This window comes from Hyperolius riggenbachi, chromosome 6, assembly GCF_040937935.1.
Source record: "Hyperolius riggenbachi isolate aHypRig1 chromosome 6, aHypRig1.pri, whole genome shotgun sequence".
Classification (NCBI taxonomy): Eukaryota; Metazoa; Chordata; class Amphibia; order Anura; family Hyperoliidae; genus Hyperolius; species Hyperolius riggenbachi.
This window is the reverse complement of record NC_090651.1, coordinates 380,823,380-380,845,230: the sequence shown is the minus strand read 5'-3', so window position 1 is coordinate 380,845,230 and position 21,851 is coordinate 380,823,380. Positions and strand designations below refer to the sequence as shown.

The 21,851-nt window shown below is 49.2% G+C and overlaps 1 protein-coding gene across 2 annotated transcripts in view; it reads right to left on the bottom strand.

Annotated features, from left to right (window-relative positions):
* LOC137523093 (uncharacterized) overlaps positions 1–21,851 on the bottom strand; it is a 249,456-nt gene that overhangs the window by 22,506 nt on the left and 205,099 nt on the right. For both annotated transcript variants that reach the window (XM_068243306.1, XM_068243308.1), the window contains exon 5: positions 19,799–19,939. In XM_068243306.1, the coding sequence (XP_068099407.1) occupies positions 19,799–19,939 (141 nt within the window). The remainder of the gene's footprint in view (positions 1–19,798; positions 19,940–21,851) is intronic.

The window sequence follows — 21,851 nt, the reverse complement described above, 5'->3', positions numbered from 1 at the left end:
TTTTTCTGGCTGCACTTCGGGCGGCTGCAACAAAAAAACAAAAGGCATGTACATGTGCCCATCCCCCTTCGTGATCATTACCTTGCCGCGGTGAAGGGGCTTGCGTATCACAATGAAGCAATGACCGCCGGCTATTTGAGTGTCTCGGGTGGGGGTGGCACACAAAAGATAATAAGGTCGTTGCTTCATTGTGGTCAGACCAAATTTGATCAGCTGGACAGTCACTGTTGTTCTACCATTGAGCTACCACAGCCCGGCGACCATATGGGCTTGAAAAACGCCACGGCCTACACTCTGTCCACGGTGCGCACCAGTCCAGCACGGCCATCACTACGCAAACAGCTGTTTGCGGTTTGTTACACAGTGAGTTTGGTGTGTCAGTGTGAAGCAGAACTCTAATTACACTCCCTAGTTGATGTATACCCATGCAAGATGTTTGAAAAGCACTTTAGGCCTGCAATTTAGCATTCAATGTGATTTCTGCCCTTAAAACGCTGCTTTGCGTCAAACCCAGATTTTTCCCCGGGACTTTGGGCATGTATCCCACTCCGCTATGCCCCCCTCCAGGTGTTAGACCCCTTGAAACATCTTTTCCATCACTTTTGTGGCCAGCATAATTTTTTCTATTTTTCTAAGTTCGCCTCCCCATTGAAGTCTATTGCGGTTCGCGAACTTTTACGCGAACCGAACCTTCCGCGGAAGATCGCTAACCCGGTTCGCGAACCGAAAATCGGAGGTTCGCGACATCTCTACTCCTCGGGCTATCATAGTTTCAGATCAGTCTGTTACTCTGTCTCGCCCCCCCCCCCCCCCCCCCCGTTCCTAGTCCGTGTGGACTGCGCTGACTCCTGTGCAGGGGTCAGTGAGTCCTTCTAGTTCTGTTCTGTTTATCAGTAATTGTTACTTTGCTAGTCTTGCATCATATATCGGTTCATCGCCAATATATACGCATACTAGTGTGTTTGTTATTTTCCTTGTATTCGTGTTACGTTAATACATCAGTGTCACTGATACATACGTACTCGAACTGTTTATATCCTGTGTTCAGTCAGTCAGTTTCCAGCACGTTTTGGTAGGCTGCGCGTATCGTGATCACCCGTGCTTAGCTAATTCAGTCCTGTTCCTGTTACCTTGCGTGGATTGCGCTCACTTCTGCGTAGAAGTAGCGAATCCTTCCTAGTCCTGTTCCTTGTCCTGCTCCAGTTCTTAGTTAGTGTTCCTTGCTTATGTCATATATCGGTTTATCGCCGATATATACATATGTCAGTTAGTCGTTTGTAGTTCATTGATAGCTGTAATCATAATACGCTAGGAAATCATACCTATTGTATATTTGTGTGTATTACGTCTGCCTTCTTTAACTCTATTTCCCGACTATTCTGTCCTGTCCTTGTGAGGCACGCCACTGCTGCAATCGCATTGGCTGCCTCATTCCAGTCTGTCTTGTTTTTGACGCTTGCTGTCACTTAAGCAGTGACTAGTTAAGCAAGCGTTCATTCTGTTACCTGTCCTGATCTTCTGAGTTCTGGTTTATGCGCTCAGCGCTACCTTGCGCTGAGCCACTATAGTGGAAGGATTGTTTGTGGCTGTTCGGATCTACGCCTGCTCTGTGCGCCACATCTCCTGTTGGAGTCAGTCCTCTCCTCCACTAAACTGGGGATATCCTGGTTCCTTGTGCTAGCGTGTGTACCTCCTTCACGTCAGGATATACACCATGTGCTGACTATGGAGAATATACCACCAAGCCTAACATTATGATAGCCCCATTACAAATCCCCATTGTGGAGGAGACCTCCAGAAAATATGACAGTGTTTATTATGGTTCCTGTTCCTTTTGAAATTTGAGAAACTTAACTTTAACTTTTTTCTGAATGTACCAGGTTTCTTGCCAGTCCGAACTCCAGGCTACTCCTGTTTCCACCTGGGCACCCCAGTTAGTTTATATCTTGTTCAAAGGAAAACTGTTTCAGTGGGCTTATGATGTCCTGGATCACACAAACTTGAAAGAGCGTCCGCTGGAATTTCTAACTTTTGTGATCCATAACTGGCTGCGCAAAACTCATTTGCTTTTTCCTTTTAATGAGCTCCTGGCAGCTTGTCAATCAGCTGTTCCTTCTACTGCTTGCAAAAATAATCAGCAAGCAGATAGTAGCACTGATAGCTTTCCTTCATCTTTGAATAAATCACCTAAGGCAGCAAGGTCTAAAGCCAGACCTAAACGTTCCAAAAAGCGTTTACAATCAACAGAGTCGTTGTCCATAGCGACTGCGCATCAGACCTGTAATGAGACTCCATGCCATTAGCAGATAATGAAATTCAGTTACCATTCATGGGAGTCAAATGGACTTATGAGACTACTAGTGAACTTTCATTGCTAGCCAGGGAGAATAAAGATTATTGTTCAAATGAATTGTCTGAATATGATTATGAAGACATATTACAGAGTATTGAGCAGATCAGCTTATTTGTGCAGTAGGGGAAATTTGCATATACTACAGTTCAACACTTGTTGCAGGTTTTGGAGATTCTTAGGAATAAGAAGTCTACCAATTGCCTGCTAAATAACCCAACACATGTTCCTGCCACAACCACACCTGTGAACTGTGTTCAGCCTGAATGTTCAGCTGTCGCTAAGTGTGCATGGGATCCTCCATTTGAGAAATGAGAGCTTGAAGCTCTGGTCTGTGAGTTGGAGAGTGATTCAAGTTCATTCTGTCATTTCTTCAGTGCTGAAAGTGAAGCAGTATTGAATGCATGCATTAAGTCTGCCTATAATTTAATAAAAACTGGTGTGAGTGGATATGACTTTGTGGCTCTGTTGATCGATGTGTGGGAAATGATTTTGGATGATTTTTATGCGATTCAATCAGTTGATACCAGGGAAAGCACACTTTCAGTTGGAGATTGTTCCACTTCCTCAGTTCCTGAGGCTCCGCAATCCAGTCAGGCGATCTCAGAACCTCTGTCTCTGAGTTTCCCAGTTTCACAATTGAACTTGACTCCAGACTCGCAAATTTGGCGTTCTGACCCGCCTGCTTCAGCACCTTTGGCTGATTCAGCGAATGGTTCAGAGCTCCTTTTGTGTGAAATTGAAGTTTCTGAATCCCTGCCTTGTCCAGTAAATGTTCCTGTAATTCCACCCTGTACCATGGATAACTCAGTGTTACTTCCCAGTAAGACAGAAGCTACTGATACTTCCTTAACCCTGCCCTGCACACATTTCTCAGCAGAGGATCCAGAGGTCCTGCTGACTTCTGAGTCCAGTCTAGCCAGTACTCATGAGTCTTTGTTCAGTGAAACAGGAATCAGAGAATCATTGCCTGCCTCAACAAACACTTCTGTAGAATTTACCTGTGTTGATAAAGATCAATTCCTGTCTGATCCAGCAGACACCAATAGATGTACTACATCACTTCCTGAGTCTCAGCAATCATGTTTGGTAGCCTCAGAACCCCAGCATCTGAATTTTCCAATCTCACAGTTGAAAAGCTATGGTTCAGATTCACAAGCCCTGTGTCCTGATCCTCCTGTTTCTGTACCTTGCTCTAGTTCCACGAATGGTTCTGAGCATCTATCATGTGAACCTAAAATCACAGAATCATTGCCTTGTTCAGAAAATATTTCTGTGAATTCGCCCTGTACCATGAATTGTTCAATTCTTTCCAATGCAACTCAACTCACAGAATCATTTTGCTGTCCAGCAGGTGCTTCCATGGTTCTGCCCTGCAATATGGACTGTTCAGTGATTCAGTCCAGTGAAGCTGAAATTACAGAGTCTTATGCTTCTCTCAGTATTGCAGATGCTTCAAGATCTCGAACAGAAGACTGAGAGGCTCTGCTTACTTCAGTGGGTGTTACAGTAATATTCAACTTGTTTAGCAGCTGTTTTGGAATTACAGTCTGCTCTAGTAAAACTTGATGAATCCCTGCCCAGTGAAGCGGAAGCCATTGAAGCATTGTCCTTGTCAGCAAGCGTTTTAGATACCTTGCCCTGTACACAGTCTGATTTTGCTAATGATGTTGAGTCCCTCTCTGATATCACAGTAGCCAGGGAACTTCAGCCCTGTCCTCTGAATGTTTTAGAAGTATTGCCCTGTAACATGGATAATTCTGACTCTCTGGAAAAGATAATAGAAATCTCAGAATTTCAGTCCGGGTTAATGAGTGTTCCTGAAACCCAGCCCTGTATCCTGGAAAATTCTGGTTCTCTGACCAGTGTGGCAGAAGTTCCAGAGTCCCCTTCCTGTCCAATGAGTTCCTCAGTTTTGTCTAGTTCAGTGGGGGTTGCTGCAGCCCTTCATGAGCTCCAATCCAGTGTATTAGATGAGTCTCTGTCTAGTCCAGAAGAAGCTATGGAAACCCTGTCTAGTTCAGTGCATACATCAGATTTGTCCTGTCTTGTAAATGCCCCTGAACATGATTTGTTAATAACCTTGCTAGAATCAGTGACATCTAAGTCTGATCCTGCATTCTTTAGTGAGAATCCAGTAGCTGTGAAGTCTAGTCATGATGATTTTTTTTGCCCAGTCCTAGTTTCGGTCCTATCTTGACTGACTCTGAGGTCCACAGTTCCTTGACATGCCCAGAAGTTTCTCTTGTGCCAGTGTGCCCAGATGTGCTCCGTGTCCCAGAATGCCCAAGTGTGTCTAAGGGGTTGGCGTGCTCAGATGCTTCATTAGTGGAGACATGTTCTGACATTGCCAGTCTGCCTGCATGCCCAGAGATGGTTCTGGTCCCTGAAAGCCCTGATCTTGATGTTCGTCCTTGTAATCCTGACTCTGGAATTGCCCTAGGTTCCATAGGGGTTCTTGATAGTTCTCCATGTGAGCCTAAAGGGCGTTCTAACCTTTTGGGATCTCTATGGAACTTCAAAGTGTTCAGGGAGATCTCTGAGGAAACTTGTCCTGGTACTTTGGACTGGTTCAACAGTGGGTTTTGTGTTGGTAAAGACAGTTCTGGTGGGCATTGCAAAGGCTTTGGCATTTTTGGACAGTCCCTGGAAGGCGGTGAGTATCGCTCAGAGAGTTTCGGGGGGCTTTTTTCTGGAAATTGCGGTTCCGATGGGTATCACACTGAGGCTTGTAGTACTGACGGGCATAGTTTTGTAGGTTCTGGTTCTGATGGGTCCAGTCTTGTGGTGACTGATTCTGGAATATGGTCTTGTCAGGCTGTCCCGGCCATCATGAATTATCAGTCAGATTGTTTTGCTGGGAATGTCAGTTTTGAAAGGCGTCTAGTATCCGCCTTTAAGGGGGGGGGGGGGGGGGGGTACTGTTATTATCACGTCTGCAGCATGCACTGCTGGCTGTAGTTTTACTGAAGACAAGCAGTTTTTGATGTCATTACATGCATTTGCTTGCATAGTTTGGGTTGCACTCAAACTAGTTGCTGATTCCATCTGCATTGGCTCTGCAGTTCTGGCCAGCTCAGGATTGAATGATTACCATTCACCTGTGTGGGAATCTGCATGTCTGCTCCCATTGGATGACCTCAGTATAAAGATCTGCTTCCTGCAGGGCTCCTCGGGCTATCATAGTTTCAGATCAGTCTGTTACTCTGGCCCCCCTCGCTCCTAGATCTCATGTGGACTGCACTGACTCCTGCGCAGGGGTCAGTGAGTCCTTCTAGTTTTGTTCTGTTTATCAGTAATTGTTACTTTGCTAGTCTTGCATCATATATCGGTTCATCGCCAATATATACGCATACTAGCGTGTTTGTTATTTTCCTTGTATTCGTGTTACGTTAATACATCAATGTCACTGATATATACGTACTCAAACTGTTTATTTCCTGTGTTCAGTCAGTCAGTTTCCAGCACGTTTTGGTAGGTTGCGCGTATCGTGATCACCCGTGCTTAGCTAATTCAGTCCTGTTCCTGTTACCTTGCGTGGATTGCGCTCACTTCTGCGTAGAAGTAGCGAATCCTTCCTAGTCCTGTTCCTTGTCCTGCTCCAGTTCTTAGTTAGTGTTCCTTGCTTATGTCATATATCGGTTTATTGCCAATATATACATATGTCAGTTAGTCGTTTGTAGTTCATTGATAGCTGTAATCATAATACGCTAGGAAATCATACCTATTGTATATTTGTGTGTATTACGTCTGCCTTCTTTGACTCTATTTCCCGACTATTCTGTCCTGTCCTTGTGAGTTACGTGAGATAGAGACGTCATCGTTGACGTTCAGCGAGGGGAGATGGAGGAGGACGTCCTGCGGGCTGGCCTACTGCAGCACTATTGGCGGTGAGGTATACGCCACATATGGGTGCATAAGGGATAGTGATTGTTGTATCCCCATGGGGTGTGGATGCATTTTGCATAAAATTTAAATATTAGACTGTGGGGTTTCCCATCAGGTCCGCTGGTAGTCACAGGGCTTTCATTGGCTGATCACAGATCACCTGATTGTGGTAAGCTCTCTATTTATACAGACGTGATGTCATTTTGAAATGTGGATGTTATGCTTTGCAGCTTGAAAAAGGGTAGATAACCCGAAACAGCGGAGCTGTCGCTGTCTTGCTCTAACATCATGCGGATTTTATCTTTTTGATATGAAATAAAGAGCTATTTTTACTGAGACGGTGCTGACTCTTTGGAATCGTATACAGGTAGTCACCTGGGAGTGCACAGGTGATCTGAGTCATAGCACGTTTACTTTTGAATTTTTGAAAGTGCCCTCCATTGGTGCTTGCCAAACACTGGACTGTCCTTGTGAGGCACGCCACCACTGCAATCGCATTGGCTGCCTCATTCCAGTCTGTCTTGTTTTGGACGCTTGCAGTCACTTAAGCAGTGACTAGTTAAGCAAGCGTTCATTCTGTTACCTGTCCTGATTTTCTGAATTCTGGTTTATGCGCTCAGCGCTACCTTGCGCTGAGCCACTACAGTGAAAGGATTGTTTGTGGCTGTTCGGATCTACGCCTGCTCTGTGCGCCACATCCCCTGTTGGAGTCAGTCCTCTCCTCCACTAAACTGGGGATATCCTGGTTCCTTGTGCTAGCGTGTGTACCTCCTTCACGTCAGGTTATGCATGTCATGCTGACTGTGGAGAATATACCACCAAGCGTAACACAGAGGTTGTAACCCCTCCAACTTTGGCACCTCCAGTTTCATTACACATCTTAGCAAAAAACATTTTGTTAAGTATGAGGAGTTCAAAAGGCTGAAGGAAGCTGGCGCTGGCAGTGGTCAGACTCAGAGCACCAGAACCCTCTTTGCCACTCCTGCTGACATTGAGGCCTGTTCAGGCAGCCAGTCCTCGGTTGTCTCCTCTGCTCCCTCCTCTGCTTCCCATGCAAGCAAAAAATGCCACCAGACCCTTTTGAGCGAGTCCTTCCTGGTCAGGGCTCAGCCTCCCACCAGCCGTCGCATCTGCCAGTTGAACGGCTTGCTTGCATGGACCATGTCCTCCCAGCTCCTCCCGTACTCGTTCGTGCAGGAGGAGAGCCAGATGTGTGCGCTCCTGCAGTGTGCAGTGCCAAATTGGCCAATCCCCAGCCGGCACTACTTCTCACGCACGGCCGTCCCAGCACTGCACCGGTTTGCAAAGGACGACGTGAAACATGGGCTGGATCATTCAGTGGGTGAGCGGGTCCATGTGAACATGGACTCATGGAGCAGCCGGTTCGGGACAGGCTGCTATCTGTCCTTCACTGCACATTCGGTCAGTTTGGTGACCACCCCCATTTCAGCAGCAGCGTGAATGCCCGCCACTGCCAAGCGCTGCCGGAGATGGTCAGCCTGGGGAAGCACAAACAAATGGCAGACAACGTGCTTCGCTACCTGAGGGAGCAGGAGAAGAATTTGCTGACCCCCAGAGGCCTGAGAGTCGGAGAGGGGAAACCTCACCCACATCCCATGTCTAGCCCACGTGCTGAACCTGGTGGTGCAGGAATTTCTGCGCACCTACCAGGGGATGGACACTCATTTGAAAGTGGGTCATTTCCGGAGCTCAGGTGGTGTCTCAGAATCGCTGCAAACCGAGCAGGACAAGCTTAACCTGCCACGGCACCACCTGATCATCGACGTTCCAACACGGTGGTAATCCACCCTTGCCATGTTGGAGTGTCTGGTTGAACAGAGGCAGGCTGTCAACCAGTACCTTTCCAATGCCACCTCGGATGCCACCTTATCCGGGACCGGCACCACCCACCTCCCGGACATCATCCTCAGTGCTGAGTGGGGAAAAATGCAGCAGGTGTGCTTGGTGCTGGCACCCTTCCTGGAGGCCACCAACATGGTCAGCCGGGACCGTTCATCTGTGTGTGAGTGAGTGACCATGGTTTGCATGCTGGACAAGGCCCTCTTTGCTCTGCTGGAAATGGGAGAGACAGCCATCAGCCAGAAGGAGCAGCAGCCAGATGCACAGTTCACCTCTGTGCGGCAGGAGGAGGAGGAGGAGGGGGAGGACTTGCGGTTGGAGGTCCCTGACATTGACGATGAGGAGGCACAGCCGAGGGCAGCTGCAGTGGTCCGGGGGTGGAGAGAGCAGGAGGAGGCTCTGGGGTCAGAGGAGGAGGAGGACAGCACCATCGGCTTTGGGGGTGACGACGAGGACGTGTCTGGTGTGGCGTCCCTCTTCCCCATGGCAGCGCACATGCTGCGGTGCCTGCGCAGGGACCCAAGGGTCAAGCAGATGCGTGCTTGGGAGGACATATGGATCACCATGATTCTGGACCCACGGCTGAAGGGGAAGCTGGCTCAGTTCCTACCTGCAGGAGGAGACCCTGTGCGTCGAATGAGGGACTTGCAGCGGTCCTTGGTTCAGTGCTTGGAGGAAGCCTTCCCCCAGCCTCCCCTCCCCCCCCCCCCCCCCCCCCCGCTGTCACAGTCCAGCCAGCACAGCAGCAGGTGCCCAGCAAATCTGCTGTCTCTCAAAAAAAACGCTCTACGCCACGCTGGTACAGCTGTCTACAGAGGAGGTGCCTGCAGCAGCATGTGGCTCTCAAAGCCAGAGCCAGCGCCTGACCCAGATGGTGGCTGACTACATGGAGTCCTACAGTGGGCTTGACACTGACACCCCTGTGGACTCCTTGGAGTACTGGGTCAAGCGCCTGGATATCTGGAGCGAGTTGGCGCAGTATGCCCTGGAAGTGCTGTCCTGCCCACCTTCCAGCGTGCTGTCAGAGGTGCTTCAGTGCGGCTGGTGGCATGGTGACCGAGAAGTGCTCTACCAGTCTGTGGACAGACTGACGTTTCTGAAAATCAACCAGGCTTGGGTTGTTGGTAATGTTGGGCGAACACCTGGATGTTCGGGTTCGGGTCCGTTCGCCGAACATGGGCCAGATGTTCGGCATGTTCGGGCCGAACCCCGAACTCCCCCGAACATCCCGCTTTTGGGGGCCCTATGGGGTCGCAGGCATAAGGGGGGAGCATGCCCCGATCGCGGGGGGGTCGGAAATTCCCCCCACCCCCTCCGCTAGCGCTCCCCCCTCTGCCCGCTTCCCCATACAAAAATTTTGCGGAAAGTTAAATAGTACCGGTGGTGGCTGGCTGGCAGTGGTGTGAGTGAGGAGGAGGAGTCAGACTAGGACGCGTCACGCGTACCCTCGTATGCGTCATCACGTAGAGGACGTGAGGTCAGGGAAAGGGCGGAAGTACCACAAGGGTACTACCACTGAACCGCCCGCTGCCCGGCCTCAACGCGTCCTAGTCTGACTCCTCCTCCTCACTCACACCACTGCCAGCCAGCCACCACCGGTACTATTTAACTTTCAGCAGAATTTTTGTATGGGGAAGCGGGCAGAGGGGGGAGCGCTAGCGGAGGGGGTGGGGGGAATTTCCGCCCGAGCCCCCCCCCCCCCCGCGATCGGGGCATGCTCCCCCCTTATGCCTGCGACCCCATAGGGGGGCCGTATTCAACCGAACAGGGCACTGTTCGGCCGGGCATTGAGCTGTTCGGGCGAACCCAAACTAAAAGGCCGAACACCATGAGGTGTTCGGCCGAACTCGAACATCACCCGAACAGGGTGATGTTCTGCAGAACCCGAACAGTGGCGAACACTGTTCGCCCAACACTAGTTGTTGGTGAGCTTCTGGCCCCTGTTGTTGCCAAGAGAGGGACATGAAGTGGCTGGGAATCACTATGCCTGCCTTACCACCCTTTACCATCACAACCTCCTGGCTCCTCCTGATTGTTAACTATTACTAACTAAGCCTGGTTCACAATTGTTTTGCAGCCTAGGTACCAATGCTACGTGCCATGGTACAATCTTCTGCATGCTCCTGGCACATGTTACACCTGCTACTGCTGCATTGCCCGACTCCTGCTGTCTGTGCTGCTTACACCGCCAGGGTGCCACAAGCCACTGCTGCTGCTACCTATTATGCCCAAAACACAATTGCTGTGTAATTTTTTTGGACATGTAGGGGATGAAAACTGCGCTGTCCGAGTTGTGGGGAGGCCCCAACTGTGCCAGTACGACTGCAACCTGGAACCTCACTGTTGTTATGGTTTAACTGTGCCATTGTACCAACACTAGGTGCCATGGACTATCTATGCTGCCACACGTTACACTCATCCTCCTGTCTCCTGCTCAGGGCCGGATTACCGACCAGGCAACAAAAGCAGTCGCTTGGGGCCCCCATTCAGAGTCAAAGGGGCCCCATCAGCACATAAACCAGCCCTCACCATCCTGTCAGCGGTGGCTGGATGGTATAATGGTTAAAGGGACTCTGAGCAGTGCAGTAACTATGGAAAGATGCATATCATTTTAAAGCTCTCTTTCTCCTCTTTCCAATGATATATAAACCGCCGCTCTATGCCTTTTAATTTTCACTATTTTCGCGCTCGAAATCGCGGCCACGGCAATTTCGGCGTAGAGTGGCAGTTTATCTATCACTGGAAAGAGGAGAAAGAGAGCTTCAAAATGATATGCATCTTTCCATAGTTATATTGTATTACACAGGACGACTTTTCTCCAAAGTCGGCAGCTCGATTCAGCACAATGCAATGAAATATAAGGAACCCAGGGTGATATAATTACAAACATCATGCTGCTAGGTGTGAGGATGTAATTCATTAGTTGTGGGTATGTTTAAAGGCATACCCACAGGCACTGCTCAGAGTCCCTTTAAGGGCTCTGCCTCTGACACAGGAGACCAGGGTTCGAATCTCGGCTCTGCCTGTTCAGTAAGCCAGCACCTATTCAGTAGGAGACCTTAGGCAAGTCTCTCTAACACTGCTACTGCCTATAGGGCGCGTCCTAGTGGCTACAGCTCTGGCGCTTTGAGTCCGCCAGGAGAAAAGCGCGATATAAATGTTATTTGTCTTGTCTTGTCAAATGATGCCGTGCGGTGCTGATTATCTTCAGAGCCAGGCTCTCCTCCTAGGTCCCCCTACTGCTACTGTGCGTTCTGCCGCTGCCCACTCCTCCCTCCCTTCCCACAGAGAACCACAGCTGCAGCAAGAATGATAGCAGCGGATGGCAAATGCTCACTCACCTATCCATGATCCAAGCGATAGAGATCCCGTCATCTGAAGCCCATCTGTCTCTTCTACAGTGCGGCCGCCTGCTCTGAACTTCCTGATTCTCAGATCAGACAGGAAGTAGGAAGTAGTAATAGTAGTAGTAACAGAGCGGCAGCACTCTAGAGGAGACAGATGGGCTCCGGATGACTGGACCTCTATTGCTTGGATCGCAATAGGTGAATGTGAGTCATCTGGTGCTGTCATTCTCCCCCGCTGCGGCTGCCTTCTCTGCTGGACTATCGTATTCACTGGGATGGAGGCTGCATGGTGGCTGTCTAGTTTAGGAGGAAATCGGTTGTTCGGTGGTGGGGGTGGTTATGTAATTCTGTCTGGGGAACGGCTTCTGGTTTGGCGGTGTCCAGAGCTTTCTGCTATTGCCAGGCTGGAGATGCAGGGGGAAAGTGCTGCTGCTGTGATATCTGGTGCCCTCTTCACAGGGGTGCCCCAGCCCCTGAGTGCAAATGCCCCAGCCATTCATCTCTCACTCTGCATTTTGCCGCTGCTATTCCCTGCATTGTGCACCCACAGAGGAAAGCGGGCTGTTGCCCATAGCAACCAGTAGCTCGGCTGCCCCGGTGTGTGCGGCATGTTGCTGTGCAGCTGCATCTTCTGATTCTATTACGACATGATGGGGGGGCCCAAATCAGTTACTTTGCTTAGGGCCCCATTTAGCCTTAATCCGGCTCTGGGTGCATCTACCTACTCCTCCTACTGCTGCTGTCTGTTTCCCACCGCCAGGGTCCACACAGAACTATATCTTCTGCTGCCAGTCTGCCACTGCCACCAGCTATTACGCTACTACAATGGCTGCATCTACCTCCTCCTCCTGCTGTCCCAGCCTGTGTTTCCCACTGCCAGGGTCCACACAGAACAAATCTTCTGCTGCCATTGCCAGTCTGCCACCACCAGCTATTACACCGCTTCAATAGCTGCATCTACCTACTCCTCCTGCTGCTGCTGTCTGTGTTACCCACTGCCAGGGTCCACAGAGAACTAGATCTTCTGCTGCCAGTCTGCCACCAGCTATTACGCCACTACAATAGCTGTATTTTGTTGAGGGAAAAAAACAGTTTAATTTTTTGAGATGTCTGGGCTGAAAACTGTGATGTCCCAGTTGTGCATAGGACTTTGGACACAATGTGGGCTGCACTGCGCTGTCTGGAACCTTCTGATGTTAATTTACAGCCATTTCTCTTTTTTCTTTTGTATTATACCTTTCCACATAAACAATTGCCGTTTTTCCTAAAAAAAAAAAAAAAATCCTCTTCTGCCACTGCCAGTCTGCCACCACAAGCTATTACACCACTACAATACCAGCATCTACCTACTCCTCCTGCTGCTGCTGTCTGTGTTACCCACCACCAGGGTCCACACAGAACTATATCTTCTGCTGCCAGTCTGCTACTGCTACCAGCTATTACGCTACTACAATAGCTGCATCTACCTCCTCCTCCTGCTGCTGTCTGTGTTACCCACTGCCATGGTCCACGTAGAACTATATCTTCTGCTGCCAGTCTGCCACCAGCTATTACGCCACTACAATAGCTGTATTTTGTTGAGGAAAAAAAAACTGTTTAATTTTTTTGAGATGTCTGGGCTGCAAACTGTGATGTCCCAGTTGTGCATAGGACTTTGGACAACATGTGGGCTGCACTGCGCTGTCTGGAAGCTTCTCATGTTAATTTACAGCCATTTCTCTCTCTCTTTTTTTTTTTTTTTGTATTATACATTTCCACATAAACAATTGCTGTTTTTCTTTAAAAAATGCATCATTTACTATAAAAGACGTTTTGGAAGTAACGTAAAGGTCACTTCCGGTGTTCAATCCAGATACCCGGATTTACCCGGATAATGGGTTCGGATATCCGGATCTATTCGGATTGCTGAACGGTTTGAATTCGGATATCCGGATTTATCCAGATATTTTGCAGTCCGGATCCGGATCAACTCTGATATCAAAAAGAGGTATCCGAGCACCACTGATTAAAAACAATCAAGTTTTCAGAGACTGTTGACTCCATGACTCTCCAATCTTGTTTCTAGCTCTGTATAGAGATGTCATGAACCTAGAATTTTCTGCTCACAAACGGCGAACAGGAACTTCTGTAAATGTTTGCGAACAGGCAAATCTGGTGAACCACCATAGACTTCAATAGGCAGGTGAATTTTAAAACCCACAAAGACTATTTCTGCCCACAAAAGTGACAAAAAAGTTGTTTCAAGGGGTCCAACACCTGGACAGGGGCTCCATGCCGGAGGGGGATCCATGCCAAAAGTCCACCAGTTGACACAAAGTCGGGTTTTAATCCCTAAAGGGCAGAAATCACACTATGCACAGCTCTGGGTGTCAGTGGGCTATGGAGTGTCACACAGAGAAATGCAATAATATTATCAGAATACAGTGAAATAATAATGCACTGGAGTGGTTCTGTGCCTGCAACTTAATGAGGCAACAGCAGTAGTGTGCACACAGCTCTGGGTGTCAGTGGCCTGTGGAGTGTCACACACACAAAAAACACAGGAGACCAATGTGCTAGCCATTAAAAGGGCTTTCACAGCAAGTGAGGAACAAGAACACAGGTCTAGCTAATGCTTTCCCTACGTATCTGCAGCAAGTCTGACCCTCCTCTCACTAACAGTCAGCAGCCAGCAATTAATCCAATATGGCCACCGCAACTGCTTTTTGATAGGGGGTGGGGGGTCCATGAGAGGGTGCTAGCTGATTGGCTGCCATGTGTCTGCTGACTGTGAGGTAAGGGGTCAAAGTTTAGCTCAATGATAATGTATAGGGAGCGAATCGACTACGCCAAAAGTTTGCTGTTCAGCGCGAATGCAAACAGCGGATGTTCACAGAATACTGCTCGCCGGCAAAGTGTTCAGGCCATCTCTATTGATGTACAGCTGTGCATGCCAAACATCAATTACAGACCATAAACTAAAAATAAGAAAAGTATATTGCTGGAAGTGGTGGCCACTGTGATAAGTATTGGGCCCCTTTCACACTGGGCCGTTTTCATTGCATTGCGTTACCTTTTTACTGCAGTAGTAACGAAAACCTATGGGGTCTTTCCTACCTACCTAAGTATCAAATTTGATGCGAAGACAACAGCACGTTATGGACGAACACCCGTAGTGACTGGAAGTCATGTAAGTTTATGGTGACAGAGATTTTAAATTGTTTCCCATTCACATTACTGTGCGCATGTGTGGAATCGTATTTTTTTCAATACACTTCCGCACAATTCTAGTTTCGACCACAGGAAGTGAGCGGTAATCTCCGAAGGCTTTTACATATCATTACATTATTACATAAAGTTTCATGGTGGACACAAAGGCATGGAAGTAGCAGTAGAGTATTGTACAGTGTTAGCCATCAGTAAAAGGCATGGAAGTGAGGGGAAATCTCTCAAATGAGGCCTTAGACAAACTTCAGTCATTTATCCCCTTTGCACACTATTAAAAAGTACACTCAAGAAATTTGAGCAACCCTGTGATGTTTGTGTGTTTAATTAACCAGTGCTGCTCATCAGGATTCCGGATATCCAAACTTTTTAGGCCTATCCGACCGGATCCGGATTCCGGATACCTGGGCCAAAATCCGGATAGCTATCTGCAGATAGTTGGTCGCATGCCCGGATATCCGGCGGAGATCCGGGTACTGCTACCATGGAGATGACGTCCATGACGTCATTCAGCCAATCAGAGGGCTCCCAGCCTAAGCCCAAGCAACCAATCACAGAGGGGAACCTTGGCCAGTCCCTCCTGTATATAAGGAGGGGGCCATGATGAGAATCTCGTCCTTGCTTGACTGCCACTGAGAGAGACACTGCAGTGTGTTTGGCTGAAGCAAGTGCACTAGCTGAGTGATAAACCCAGCGTTTTTACACTTAAACACCTTCTCTACACTATTGCTTTACTGTGTTGTAGTTAGCTAGTCTGTGTATAGTTTGTTAGTGTCAGTCTGTCAGTCAGTCTTTCAGCTGCAGCAGCTGCCTGTGCCTGCTAGTTAGGTCCTGTGTCTTTGTCTGTGTGTGCTGTGTGTGCACACAGTCCAGGCTCCTTGCTGCTGGCTGACCTGCTATTAGCCTTAGTAGTTAGGTAGTTAGTATTACTGTGTTGTATTGTGTAGTTGCAGTGCTATTAGTTGTTAGAGAGTGAGAGTAGTACTACTACTGTGTTAGCTGCTAGCCTGCTACTACAGATTATTGCAGTGCTGCAGCTGCTGTGCTGCTGACTGAGCAGTGTCAGTGTGTCTTGTTGTTGTACTCTGCTCCTGTCTGTCACTCCGTGCTGATTCACAGTCCAAGCCCACCACCAATAATAAAGTACAAGTATCCCACACATCATCTGTGACATCACATATCTGGTACTATGTCTGGCACTGGCAGCCAGGGGAGGGGCAGCAAGGCCAAGAAGAGAGGGAGCAACATTGCGGCCTCTGTCAGCAGTTCTGCCGCATCAGTCTCCATTCCGCCGCTACCCACTGGCCGTCCAGCTGTTAGGGGGGTCACGCTGCAGAGACGCAGCAGCGTGTTGCGGACATTTTCAAGCAGGGTCAGCAGCGCAAATCGGAGGAGAAAGATGCCGGGCCTGTGATGCATCTGATGGTGGATGACAACGAGCAGGACAGTGAGGCCACCACCAGCCCTACAGAAAACATTCTGAGCAAAATTGGCTTTGCGGAAGAGTCTGAGACGCTGACAGTAATTGTTGGGGGGGGGGAGCCCGTCCATGATGTGTCAGCACAAGAGGAGTTTGAGGTGGGCTCATCATCCCAGCAGTTGTTTGAGGAGGGGGAGTTTGATGTTGATGATGAGGTGAAGGACCTGGACTACCAGCGACCGGAGGGGGATGTTAGCTCTGACTCTGAGGAGGAGGATTCAGTGGGTCTGGCATGCAGGATCAGCATTGTAGGGATTGGCAGGAGCAGCAGTGGGCATGGAATGCGTGACCCACAGCCTGCTGCTCCATCTGCCAGTGGAACTACTACCACCAGCCACACCACTCAACCCCAGGCCCCAACCACCACTGGGAGAAAATCCGCACCAGCATCCCATTCTGAGCGACGTAAGGGCAAACTGCAATCCCCAATATGGCAGTTTTTCCATCTGCCCTCACTTGATAGCAAGTTTGTAACTTGCAATTTATGCCATGTGAAGCTGAGCAGAGGGTCTAACCCCTCCACTTATGGCACCTCCAGCTTCATCAACCATCTGGCCAAGAAACACCAAAATGAGCATTTGGAGTTCAAGAGGTTGAAGGAAGCTGGCGCTGGCCCTTGCAGAGGTCAGAGCCCCATAACCCCCTTTGCCACTCCTGCTGACACTGAGGCCTGTTCAGGCAGCCAGTACTCCTCAATGGTCTCCTCTGATCCCTCCTCGGCTTCCCGTGCAAGCCTAAAACGCCACCACAACCAGACCCTGCTGAGTGACTTGTTCGTGGTCAGGGCTCAGCCTCCCGGCAGCCGTCGCATATGCCAGCTGAACGGCTTGCTTACACGGGCCTTGTCCTCCCAGCTCCTCCCGTACTCGTTTGTGCAGGAGGGGAGCCAGATGCGTGCGCTCCTGCAGTGCGCAGCGCCAGATTGGCCAATCCCCAGCCGGCACTACTTCACACGCACGGCCATCCCAGCACTGCACCGCTTTGTAAAGGCCAACGTGGAACGTGGGCTTGACCATGCGGTATGTGCGCGCCTCCATGTGACAATGGTCTCATGGAGCAGTCGGTTCGGCACAGGACGCTATCTGTCCTTCACCGCACACTGGGTCAGTTTGGTGGAAGGGGGTGAGGAGGGGACAGCAGCATCATCACCCCAGTGGGTGGTGCCACCCCGCAGCAGGGTCAGGGTAAGTGCAGCAGGTTCCAGCTCTGATCCAGTTCCATCCACCGCCAAACACCCCCGCCTCAGCAGCAGCATAAAGGCCCACCACTGCCAAGCGCTGCTGGAGATGGTCACCCTGGGGAAGAACAAGCTTACGGCAGACCTGGCCAAGCTCCGAGAGCAGGAAAAGAGTTGGCTGACCCCCAGAGGCCTCAGAATTGGAGAGGTGGTGGCCGACAATGGGGCAAACCTGGTTGCCACCATCCAGCGGGGAAACCTCACCCACATCCCCTGTCTGGCCCACGTCCTGAACCTGGTGGTGCAGAAATTCCTGCACACCTACCAGGCGATGGACACTCTTTTGAAAGCGGCAAGGAAAACCGTGGGTCATCTTCGCCGCTCGGGTGGTGCCACAGCGTCCCTGGAAGCCGTGCAGCTGGAGCTGAACCTCCCACGGCACCGGCTCATTATAGACGTTCCAACACGCTGGAATTCCACCCTGGAAATGTTGGAACATCTGGTCGAACAGAGGTGGGCTGTCAACCTCTACCTGGCCAAAGCCACCTTATAGGCCAACTTGTCCGGGACCAGCAACACCCACCTCCCGGACATCATCCTCAGTGCTGATTGTGGAAAAATGCAGCTGGTGTGCTTGGTGCTGGCACCTTTCCTGGAGGCCACCAACATGGTCAGCCGGGACCATGCATCACTGTGTGAGTGGGTGACCATGGTGTGCATGCTGGAAAAGGCCCTCAATGCTCTGCTGGAAGTGGGAGAGGAAGCCTTGATCCAGCAGGAGCAGCAGCAGCAACCTTCGCAGTCCACCTCTGTGCAGCAGGAAGAGGAGTTGGAGGACTTGGAGGAGTTGGAGGTCCCTGACCTTGAAGAGGAGGGGGCACAGCGGAGTGCAGCTGCAGTAGTGCGGGGGTGAAGAGAGCAAGATGAGGCTCTGGAATCAGAAGAGGAGGACAGCACTGTCAGCAGGCCAGAAGATGATGGTTCAGCAGAGATGGCAGCCCTCTTCCCCATGGCAGTGCACATGCTGCAGTGCCTGCGCAAAGACCCTAGGGTGAAGCAGATGCGTGCTGGGGAGGACATCTGGATCACCCTGATGCTGGACCCACTGCTGAAGGGGAAGCTGGCTCAGTTCCTGCCTGTAGTAGGAGACCCTGTGCACCGAATCAGGGACTTGCAGCGGATTCTGGTTCGGCACTTGGAGGAAGCCTTCCCCCAGACTCCCACCCCCCCTGCTGTCACAGTCCAGCCAGCACAGCAGCAGGTGCCTGCATCCAGCAGCAGCAGGCGCCCAACAAACCTGCTGTCTCTGACAAAGGCGCTCTACGCCACGCCAGTACCGCTGCCTACAGAGGAGGTGCCTGCAGCAGCATCCGGCTCTCAAAGCCAGAACCAGCACCTGACCTGGTTGGTGGCCGACTATATGGGGTCCTACAGTGGGCTTGACACCGACACCCCTGTGGACTCCTTGGAGTACTGGGTCAAGCACCTGGATATCTGGAGTGAGCTGGCGCAATACGCCCTGGAAGCGCTGTCCTGCCTGCCTTCCAGCGTGATGTCAGAAAGGTGCTTCAGTGCGGCTGGTGGCATGGTCACTGAGAAGCGCTCTTGTCTGTCCAGCCAGTCTGTGGACAGAATGACTTTTTTAAAAATTAACCAGGCTTGGGCGGTTGGTGAATTCCTGGCCCCTGTTGTTGGCAAAAGGGGGAAATGAAGTGGCTGAGTGGGAATCACTATGCCTGCTTCACCACCCTTTACCACCACAGCCTCCTGACTACATCTTGATTAAGCCAGGTTCTAATTTTTTTTTACAGCCATGGTACCAACACACTAAGTGCCATGATCAACTATGTAAACACAATTGCTGTGTAATTTTTTTGGAGGTGTCTGTGCTGTCCGAGTTGTGGGGAGGCCCCAACTGCGGCAGTACAACAGCTTCCTGGAACCTCTCCTAATTTTTTAACTGAGCCGTGGTACCTACAAGTCCCATGGTCAACTATGTAAACACAATTGCTGTGTAATTTTTTGGGAGGTGTCTGTGCTGTCCGAGTTGTGGGGAGGCCCCAACTGCGGCAGTACGACCGCTTTCTGGAACCTAGTCCTGATGTTAATTGACAGCCATTTATTTTTTTGGGGGGGGGGGGGTTTAAATCCCCACATCATCAATTAGTGTTTCCCTTTACAAAATAACGATGCTAAATGCCTCATATACCCTAAAACGTTTTTTTAAAGCAATTTAAAGGCCACTTCCGGTTTTCCATCCGGATATCCGAATCCGTCGGATACTGGGGTCGGATATCCGACCCGGATTCAGATTGGAAAATGTTTGATCCAGATATCCGACCCGGATCGGATAGAGGGGTATCCGGATCCGAATTAGTTCCAGATAGTGAAAAGTGGTATCCGAGCAGCACTGAAATTAACACCATTGCTCTAATGGTAGCAGATCCAAGTAATTTTGTAAACAGGAAACAAAGACTTTTTGTATTTCTTACCTGTAGTTTGGGTGGTCTGGACTACACACTTGTCTTCATCACCTGTGCATTTTATGGTTTTAGATAAATTGCAAGTCTCTGTGCCATCAGAAACACAGGATGGGCATTCTTTCCCGTTGAGCTTTGAGCTGCTTTTTGGCACTTTAAAACAGAAATGGAATACTGAAACAATGACATGGGATTATAATGCATCTTTATTTAGTAAAACAGATAAGTGAGCAGTTAAATGGACTTGTTGCAAGATCCAATACTCCCCACCTTTATAGGTATTCATTTTTTAGATTCAGAACTTTTAGAATTTAGATTCAGGAGTAGGGATGGCTATGCTTAGGAGAAGCATGGAGAAGCATGTAATCAGCTGATAGATTTGTAAGGCTCTGATTTGATGGCCATGATCATAAATTTGGTTGCCAGGATGCACAACTCTGGAAACCAGATCCTATGAGGCCAATATGGAGCTATGAAAATTACCATGGCCGATTCCTCTTTGATTTCCCATATTGTTCGAGAAATCAGAGAAAATGGAAGGAAAGCATATACGAGAACTTTTGCCCAAGGAACTGCTAGAGCATCCAGTCTTTCCAAGGTGGATCAAGGGAAAAGAACATGTCTGTTTTTGTTTTGGTCGGAGAGGCAAAAAGGTCCACCATCGGAGAACCCCACATGTCTGAAATTTCCTGAAAGACTTCCCAATTAAGTGACCATTCCACTTCGGGTAACCAAGCCCGACTTAACTGGTCTGCTAACAACATTTTGCAAGCCTTTTATATGCACTGCAGTTATGGATAACAGATTTTTTTTCTCAGCAATTGTTATCACCTCTTGTGCTAGGTCCCTTAAAATTCTTATTTTTGTTCCCCTTGTTTCTGAATGTAAGAAACCGTCACCATCATATTGTCTGACAGTAGAACCACACAATCGTTTTTCAGCATGGGCAGCAACTGAAGCACTCCATCTTTACTGCTAAGAGCTCCCTGAAGTTTGAGGACATGAGTTGTGTCTCTTGGTTCCAACGACCCTGAATATGTAATTGATTTCAATGAGCTCCCTATCCCCAAAGGCTGGCATAGGTGTAAACCCTTATTGGAGAAGGGGGGTGCCAGAATTTTCCTTGATTGAGGCTAGATTAACTCTCTCACCAAGTGAGAGAGTGCCTTGCTTTTGTTGAAAGTTTTGCAATCCAAGTGTATTCTTCCATGTGTAGCAGGAACCATTCCTGCAGGTAACAAGTATGGGCTTGAGCCCACACTTCTCCCAGAATTAAAGAGGTCATCAGACCTAGTAAGGAGAATGTCTCCCTCAGGGACACTTTCGCCTCCAACTTGAAAGAATAAGTCTTCTTTCTTAAAGTGGTCTGAAAGTCAGCATTTCTACTTTGCTCTAAAAGACTCCTTGCAGCTTTAACCATTTCAGCCCGCGGGTATTTTTCACCTTATGGACGAGAGGAATTTTCACCTGTCAGCGCTCCTCCTATTCATTCCCCAATAACTTTATCACTACTTATCACAACAAAATGATCTATACCTTGTTTTTTTCCGCCACCAATTAGGCTTTCTTTGGGTGGTACATTATGCTAATAATTATTTTATTCTAAATGCATTATGATGGGAATAATAAGAAAAAAATGGAAAAAATTCATTACTTTCAGTTTTCAGCCGTTTTAGTTTTAAAATAATTCACGCTACCATAATTAAAATCCACATATTTTATTTATCATGGTTATTGCAACGTTAAAATGTTATCCCTATCCCCAAAGCTTCCATCGGAAGCCTCCGATCACAGTGGCGGCGGGGAGTTTATGAATGGAAACATTTCCATTCATAAATTGAATGATCAGCGGCAGAAACCAATGGAAATCAGCGGCGGGAGATAGCGCGGTGGCTGTATGTAAAGAATAAACACTGTTTTTGAACAAAAACAGCGTTTATTCTCGGCGGATATGCTCACATTGGCCCTAAGAACTTTTGTCCCCTGCAGCCAATCCCCCCTGCTAGCAGCAGCAGCGCGATCGTGGGCATCTGCCCGCAGGATCGCCTGCAGACCCCCCAAACTG